General features: G+C 43.9%; 1 protein-coding gene across 1 annotated transcript in view; it reads right to left on the reverse strand.

Moving 5' to 3' along the window:
* The window catches only part of DPYSL3 (dihydropyrimidinase like 3), a 119,507-nt gene extending 111,360 nt beyond the window's left edge, over positions 1 to 8,147 (reverse strand). The window contains exon 1 of the mRNA XM_003829068.5: positions 7,367 to 8,147. Within this exon, the coding sequence (XP_003829116.1) occupies positions 7,367 to 7,747 (381 nt within the window). The 5' untranslated portion in view covers positions 7,748 to 8,147. The remainder of the gene's footprint in view (positions 1 to 7,366) is intronic.
* Between the last annotated feature and the right edge of the window lie 1,130 nt (positions 8,148 to 9,277).

The raw sequence follows: 9,277 nt of genomic DNA on the forward strand, positions 1-9,277 counted from the left end.
CTGACTCAGACGCTGCCTTCTAGCTGTGTTCTCACCTGGTGCAAAGAGCAAAGCAGCTCTCTAGGGCCGCTTTCATAAGGGCACCAACCCCATTCATGAGGGCACCACGCTCATGACCAAATCAGTATCATTACCTTGGGGCTTAGGATTTCAACCTATGAAATTGGGGGTACACAAACCTTCAGACCACGCTAAATGATAAAAAATAATTTAAACACAGAAATACTGCATCTCCTCACTTTTGGGAAAAAAATGCATGTCACAGATACACACACACACACACACACACATATACACACAGATGGGAAGAAAATACACTCCTAGGTTAATGGCAGTTTTCTCCAGAAGATGATGAGGAAACGATGTTTATGTTTTCTTACTGCTGATCTCTTTGGTACATCTTAATTTTTCCAACATTTGTTTTTCATTGTGCACCGACATAGCTGTGGCTTAATAATGCTTTTTTTTTTTTTTTTTTTTTTGAGACGGAGTCTCGCTCTGTCGCCCAGGCTGGAGTGCAGTGGCGCAGTCTCGGCTCACTGCAACTTCCGCCTCCCGGGTTCCCGCCATTCTCCTGCCTCAGCCTCCCGAGTAGCTGGGACTACAGGCGCCTGCCACCACGCCCAGCTAATTTTTTGTATTTTTAGTAGAGACAAGGTTTCACCGTGTTAGCCAGGATGATCTCGATCTCATGACCTCGTGATCCGCCCGCCTTGCCCTCCCAAAGTGCTGGGATTACAGGCGTGAGCCACTGCGCCCGGCCTTAATAATGCTTTTTGCAAAAATGAGTAAAGACAAAAATCAGCAGGTAAAGGGAGACGTGGGGACTCCCTTGTTAGCCACAAGCTATTGGCCCACCTCCACATGCATATTTGTAAAGAGTGCTGAGCACTAACCAGCACCTGGTCTGTAGCCTCATCACAAGCCTTCAACAGTTTTGAACTGTCTCTCAAAAATTGTTCAATAAAAGGGCATCTATCACTGAAGTACTCTGACAATGGACTCATTAATGACTAAGTTGTTAGAACCACTGACTATTATCTATTTAGTCTAGGGACCATAGACTTCCAAGCACTCACCCAATTTGTTGGACAAGACAAGCCACTGGGATAAAGGAAAACAACCATAATTTATATTTGGATTTTTTGTATCTCTTCTTTTTTAGTTTAGATTTTTTATTTACATTTTATGATGATCATAAGATGTTTTCTTTTTAAAGACAGGGTCTCACTGTCGCCTCTTCCAGTCATGGCTGGCTGCAACCTCGACTTTTCAGGCTCAAGCAAACCTCTTACCTCAGCCTCCTGGATAGCTGGGACCACAGTCGTGCACCACCATGCCTAGTTAATTTTCAAATTATTTTTAGAGACCAAGTGTTCTACGTTGCCCAGTCTGGTCTCAAACTCCTGGGCTCAAGCAATCCTTCTGCCTTGGCTCCCAAAGTGCTGGGATTACAGGCATGAGCCACAATGCCCAGCCAGTCATAAGATATTAGTGTGATATTTCCATATGTAATTTATATATATGCACATATGTGTAAACATATATACACACACAAGGAATATGGAGCATGCCCAAAAAATTTTTGTTTAAAGATGCACAATCAAGAAAGTTTACAAGAAGACCATTACTATAGGGACCATTTGGTCTAGCCCCTTTGTTTTAGAAAGAAGGAAACTATAGCTCGAAGGGAAGGGAGGTAACTTGCCCAAGTTGTACAGCAGGTTAAAGGTTAGGTCTGGAAACTGAGACTGCTAATACTTTATCCACTTTGATTTTCTGTTTGTTTTTGCCTAATATGTTCTTTGATGGAGTAGAACTGTCTTTTGAATGCAGTGTGATTCTATGTTACAAACATATTTTAATGTTACATACTCCTAGAAGCTTAATTTTAAAAGTGTTCACACACCTAAATGGACCTTCTGCCTCCTCCATTTGCAGTCACAGATTGCATCCTCCTCAGACAGATTTCCTCTTCCTTGTAAGCTTTACTCCCTGTCTCATAGAAACATTACTTGTCAGGATAACGCCCAGTGGAAATAAATCACCAGGAGAATCAGCTTTAAGAGTCACTGACTGAAATCATCAGAGACAGTGTTCTGGCTGTCTTAAACATTACTTACAAGAGCTGTCAGCAAAACCCTGTCTCCAGGGACCATTACTTTGAGGGAACTCTGCCAATCGCAGCATTACTGAGAAGGCATATTTTTTATGTTCCTCAAATGCCTACTGTCAAACTAAACCAAAGTTCTGAAAGGTCACAAACACTTCCAAGTTTGAGGAAGGAAACCTACTCCCAGATTCAAGTGTGGCCTGAAGGCCAGGTAAGCAGGAGGCATTTTTTCCTAGCTTTGGTACAAACTTTCATTTGTCAGAGAAGACTTATAAAATTTATTTACACACCAGGGTTTGGATTCTGATAGCTAGTGAGGCCTTTATAAGCCTAGAATTCTATTTCCAGCTGTCTCACATTGTGCAGGATAAAGAGGAGAACATCAATTTCTCTGAGTCACTTTGAAAACTTTTAGCCCAGGAAAAACAAGACAAATGACAAATGGTAAAAAGGTAACGGCCACATCTCATTTGTTTCTAGATTGTTCCCTCTGCACCCAGAGCCCTTGCCAACTTCATGAAGGAAACATCTTGCACAAAAGAGGCCCACATGGGAAGCAGGAAACTAGAAATGACCCAAGACTCCTGATAGAAAGTTATCAATAAAAACCCCTGTAATCATAATGTCATTACTTTGTTTTTGCTGGATGACAGAGTCCTTATGATATAATTTGCTCTTGGCAGGCCATATCATAATTGTCTTCCTCTTAGTAACTATTTTACTGCTAGGAAAATTCAGTGTGCATGGAAAAGCATCTTGAGAAATGATGAAAAATAAATACGTTTCACTTAGAATTGCTTTTCTATGCACTTAGTATCAAAAATTATAAATGAGAAGTTGTGTAAGCCAACCATAGAGGATTTTAGTAACATGAATGCCGAGGATTTTAGTAACATGAATGCCTATTATGAGAAAACTCTAAATACACAATTTAAGAAGGTGTTTATAGATAGGTTTGGAACCACTATATTAGCATCTAGTGATAACTCAAACCTGGAATTTGACACTCAGAGACTTTTTTTTTTTTTGAGACGGAGTCTCACTGTGTTGCCCAGGCTGGAGTGCCATGGCGTGATCTTGGCTCACTGCAACCTCCACCTCCCGGGTTCAAGCGATTCTCCTGCCTCAGCCTCCCAAGTAGCTAGGATTACAGGTGCCCACCACCACGCCCAGCTAATTTCTGTATTTTTAGTAGAGACGGGGGTTTCACCATGTTGGCTAGGCTGGTCTCAAACTCCTGACCTCAAGTGATCTGCCCAGCTTGGCTTCTCAAAGTGCTGAGATTACAGGCGTGAGCCACCGCTCCCAGCCTATGATTTTATATTTTTATTCTGTAAACACTTCTGTTATTTAACCTCATTACAATTTATTAAATAAACTCATTTTGTTAAGATAGAAGTTAATAATTAGGTATGCTAGATACAAAGCATATTTTGATTTTACCAAGACATTAAAAATATCTTTTGATAGCTCTGCAATCAACTTGAAAGAATAAGGATTTTGCAGCAACTGTTCTCCAGGGTTGAACAACTGGTCTCAACGTTTCCTGTGTAATGGGCTGGTGGCACAATAGAAGAAGGGTTCTAGAGGTGTGGCAGGAAAATCTGTCCTTGCTCTGAATAATATTGACATGTCAGGAGCTGACACGATGGCCAGGCTGGTCATATTAAAATAAGGAAGCAGTCTCCCCACCTGGAAAGAACACAGACTCTGAAATCAGAAAAATCAGATTGTGAATTCTGGCTCCCCCCACTTATTATTTATGTGATTTGGGACTAAACAATTAGTCTCTGGGGTTCAATGTCCTTATCGGTATAACCATTTTCTGTGAGGAAACGACCTTTTGAGCACTATTTAGTATAGGCACACAGAAAGTGTTCAAAAGGTGATACTATCAAATCAACAAATGGTACAAAGCTGGCAGTAGGAGTGCTGTATTATAGAATTAAGGTTTAAGATTATTATGATAAAATAGAAAGATGAGCTAAGATAGTGATAAATATTATAGAAGGAAGAAAAAATAAAATCCTATAGTTAAGATTTTTTGGGGGGTGGTTTGTTTTAAATTAAATTGTACCAGCATAGAAGGGGAACATCCTGGCCCAACAGCAGCTTACGTGAAAAAAGCTTCTGGAAGCTTGAATGGCAGGGTGTTTGCCATGGAGACAATAGTAAGTCATAGATGCCTATGTTCCGTAAAAGTCCAAAAAATTAAGTAACATAATGCACTTCGCCATGGTCATATCCCATCTGAAGCAACGTATTCAGTTCTGGGCACTGTATTTTGAGAAAAATATTTACAAAATATGTAATATAATATAACCTGAAAAGGAAATCAGGATGGTAAAATGCTCATACAAGAGAAGACTGAAGAAGCTAGGAATAATAAGGGTAAGAAAGAAATTTAGGGAGAATGAGATAATTGCCCTCATACATGTAACGGGCATTAAAATTGAAGAGTAATAGTAATAACTAATATGTACTGAATACTACTGTGCAAAGTAGTCACCATTATCCTTATTTTGTACAGGAGAAAACTGAGGTACCCAGAGGCTAAGTTACATGCTTACAGTCACATAACTAGTAAAGGTTGGGACAGATTTCACTCCATTAATTCATCTCTAGATCTGGGAGAGATATTAGAGCTATTTGCCAAATATTTCTGGTCTTACAGGATCATGGCAAGATTGTATTCCACCAATTGCTTTGAAGCTGAGTATAGACATGGTTTTCGGCCAATGAAATGTGAGCACACATCATGTTCATTACTTCAGCAAGGAATTAAGTGTGTATGCAATTTGCCACATACTAGTCACAGATGTGTAGAGATGGAGCCTCCATCAAGTTAGGCACAATAATGAATAGAGCTTCCCTGTTGACTCACACTGGACAAATAGGAGCAAGAAATATGCTGTTATGTTTTTTATTAAGCTGCTGAGAGTTGGGGGTTGTTTGTTACTATGGCATCACCCAGCCTTTTCTGACAGATACAAGAGTGCACATACCTAAAAATCATTAAAATGTCTCATAATAAGGAAATACATTTACCCTTATATTTCCAAAGGTCAGAACTAAGAATAATTTGTAGAAACTACAGGTAGGTAGATTTGGGCTTAATTTTTTTTTTTTTTTAAGTAAAGTTGTCCAAAAAGTTGCTTCATGAGGTAGTGAGCTCCCTGACAATGGTTGTATTTAAGCAGAGGCCAGATGATCATTTTGCCAGCTATGTGGCAAAACAGATGGTTTAATTAAGGAGGTTTAGTGTGTCAAACATTTATTGAGCACCTCCAATGTGCCAAGCATTCTAGCCACACAGATAAATCCAAATACACAATCTCTACTCTCAAGGAAATAAACAACAAGTTCAGAACTTGATAACCTCCGTGGTCTCTTCTAACAGTGTGATTCAACCAAATTAGAGATAATAACATGGCCTGGATGAAGCAGATGGCAAGCCCAAACTTACAAATGACTATGTAGCACTAGAAATCCTGCTGATGCCTAGGTTGTATTATTATTTCTCAATTAGTAGCCAAAAGTATAGGGTTTGCAAAAGGGAGGAAAACGGGAGAATTGCTAGGTTTAAAGGAGGAATATTTTCCCTTTCTCTAGTTACCATTCTTAAATCTTGCAAACCCAGCATATTATCTGGCTTACATCAGGGGTGTTTCAGCAAAGGGAATAGCACTGACTCACAGCAATTGTTACCGACCTTTTCCATCACTACTCCCGCCCGTTCCAGTCAGGAAGGGAATATTTCAATATGGATCAAGTCAGACATGAAGAAAGGAATAACCTTTCTGTAGGGTTCTTCTTCAGTTTAGATATCAACCAAAACATTTGCAAAATATCAGAAGTTTTCCCTAAAACGTTGGTAAGCAAGGGCTTAGGGGAATCACGCACTAAAAGGATGATGTGAAAATCACAAACTAAATGAATGATTTCAGAGGAAGCCGACATTGTTTTCCAAGTGGTACCCTTGAACAGCACTAACTTCAGCACTTATTTTCCCTGGTGGTCTTAGTAGTTAAAGGTTGGTTGGTTGGTTTGTCTAAACTTTCAAAAATCAAACAGTGGACAGAGATGCTGTTCTTTCACTAGCTCATTGCATTTTAATGGAAAAACAACTAAAACCTGAATAAGCATTAACTGTAATTGCTCTGAGGCAGACATTTCCATTTCAGGTTGTTATTCCTAACCATATTAGTGCAGAATACTACATGCGGATGGATTTTGTGGCCATTACCTAGACGAGGGTGAGGGCATCTGATTACTATTATTCCCCAACTGAAAGCTTCAGTTTGAACTCTGAAGTCTCCAGCCCTGCCAGGCCCTGCATTTTCTGAACTACATCTCTGAGTCTCTGTGAAATAGACACATAAATCAGGGCAAGCTAGATTTCAATGCCATCCCTTCAGTCAGTTCAGTGTGACATAAGTTTCTCAAAAATACACATACAGAAGAAATTGGCTTTGGCACATTTAAGAGCAGCAGGGAATTTGCATCTCATGCTAGTTTAATGTGCACTCTTAATACTCTCGTCTATTTTCTAAAATATAATGCTATTCTTGCAGAGGCAGCTGGACCCCTGTAATACCCAGTCTTGTGCCAAGCTATGTACACAAATACACTCTTTACAAACACAGATGTGAAATGCCGTGCTAAGACAGAAGCGAGGCATAGAGAGAGATTCGCGTGTTTAGTCTAGAGGCTCCACACCCAAAAGTTTCAGGGACAGAGCTGATGTTTGAAGACTGAAAGGGGAGACCGCCCCTCCAGTACTTTCATCCGGGCACTATGGAGATGACCCCCATATTCCCAGCATCACTTTGCCCTCTGCCGTGGTGACCCGGGTTGAGATTTAATCTAGGGCCAGAGGGGGGCAAGACAATTGTGCTGTTGGCTACTAGAGAGAAGAGCTGGAAATCACTAAGCCTTCCCGGGCTGACACACCCACCCAGACCGGATGGCCCAGGAGTGCGGCGAGGAGGCAGGGGCAAAGGACGCGGCTCCAGGCAGGGGAACCCGGGCATCCCTTCCGCGCTTGCACGAAGATGCTGCAAGTGGCGACACGCGCGAATCCAGGGTCTGGGCTAGGAAGTCGCGCTACGCTCAGTGGAGGATGACCCTTTCCTCCTCCTGGTCCCCCAGCCCCGTGCAAAGTGAGCTGGAGAAAGTTGTGCCCGGGCCATGGCGGCCAGGGCTGGAGAAAGGAACGAAGGCAAGCAGGGAAGTGACCCGGGGCCCCCTTACCTTGTCCTTGGGACCGAGGTTCTGCAACACCTCTTTGCCGGTGGCGCTCCGGATCTCTACCCCGGCGGGGGCGGGGGACGCGGGCGCGGGCTCCCTGCTCTCTTCCCGGCCTTGGCCCCTGCGCGGGGTGTCCCCCTCGATCCCGGGCCGACTCCCCGATCCTCGGTCGCTGCCCTGGCCGCTCCGAGGAGTCTTCGCGCCCCGCTGCCCCACGCTGAGGGCATCGAAATCCAGCGTCTTGCTCTCGAAGGCGCCCTCCACGTTGCAGAACATGCCGCCGTATTTCTGCCGCGGGACCTGGTCCGTGGTGCCCGGCCTGGCCAGGTACACGGGCAGATCGTCTTCGTGGGAGCTGTCCCAGCCCCTCCTGCCCGAGGCCATGGTTCAAGCACGAAAGCGGCCCGCGGGTTTTTCTTCCCCAGAGGCGGAAAGGGCAGCCGCCGGCAGCGTGCGCCGAGCCACAGTGACTGTGGCGGGAGGAGGCGCCTGAGCCTTCGCGCCAGAGGCGGCAGTGCTGCTCCGATTCCTGCCTGTCCCTAGCGAGCCGGCGAGCCACACAGCCAGCTAGCGCGCGGAGCAGGGGCCCAGAGTAGCGCCGCGCTTGGCTCACTCGCTGGACCTCTCGCCCGGCCGCACCTCCTCACGCACCCCCAACCCTAACGTGGCCTCCCGGGCTGACGCAGCGTCGGTGCCCATCACAATCACAAACCAAACTTGGCGCGCGCGCACACGCACACACAGGCGCACACTGCCCGCTCGCGCAACAGCCTTGCCTCACACACTTTCGCGCAAATTAGACGTCTTAGAAATGTTCACACTCCAGCACTTGACTGCTTCACCCACACTAACTCCCTAGTTTGCCTCATAAACACAAAGCTTTCTGACGTCCCTCGTGCACAAAAACCCAGCTGACCCAGGTGGATTCATCTCAAAGCCAAGTCCTGATTTACAACTAACACATACAAACTCAAATTTACGACAGACTCACAATCCTACCCAGAACCCCGGACTTGCCTCATCCTGATCTTTAGGATGACACTCATAACTACACCCAGTTCTAGAATCTGCCTTGCAAACCCACACTCTCACATAAAGTCCTGAATTGGCTTACACACACAACACAAACACACACTGAGAGAGAAGCCCTCTTACTTCATTGAGAGTCACAAAAGCCCTTTGACTCACATAAGCCCTTTCTTAGCTTCTATATAATATCCTAGTTTGCTTTTTACCACCCCTAATTTGCCTTATTTCAGATCACACACACACACACACACACACACACACAGACACACACATTCTTAGATTTTGCCTTGCAAAGCACTCTTCATTAATGCTCTGTCCCTCATACAACAAACCCCAGATTTTAATCTCACACACTGACACAAGTCCAGGTTTACCTCAGTCGGAACCGACACTTAGATTCACACCTAAGCCCAGATTTACTTCAAAAATCACACAACCAAAGACTTTGCTTTTCATGTTACCTCAGATATATGCAGACTTTACTTATGTACATCTGTGCTTTCATAACCTCATTCTCTTCCCCACGTCCACCCACGTATACTCTGACGCCGACTCTGCCACATAAACAGAATCTGCAAACTACATACCTTACATCATATCTGCACACACCACCTAAACCCAAAACCTGTTGTGCCAGATTTAACTGTGCTCCCTCTCAGAAAGTCACCCATTTATTTATTTAGTCAACCAACATAAATCAGGTACCCACTATGGCTTTCACAAGATACTGGAGCAACAGTGTCGAACAAGAGAGATCGGCCTGTCCTCACCAAGAATGTAGTCTATTACCACCCATCTAGGTAGCACAGCCGTTCACTGTTCTGCTCAACTTACAGAACTTTGTTTATTTTGTGAACTAAACACTCCCCCTCCCAAGTATGGACA

Source organism: Pan paniscus, chromosome 4 (assembly GCF_029289425.2).
Source record: "Pan paniscus chromosome 4, NHGRI_mPanPan1-v2.0_pri, whole genome shotgun sequence".
In the NCBI taxonomy this organism is placed as follows: domain Eukaryota; kingdom Metazoa; phylum Chordata; class Mammalia; order Primates; family Hominidae; genus Pan; species Pan paniscus.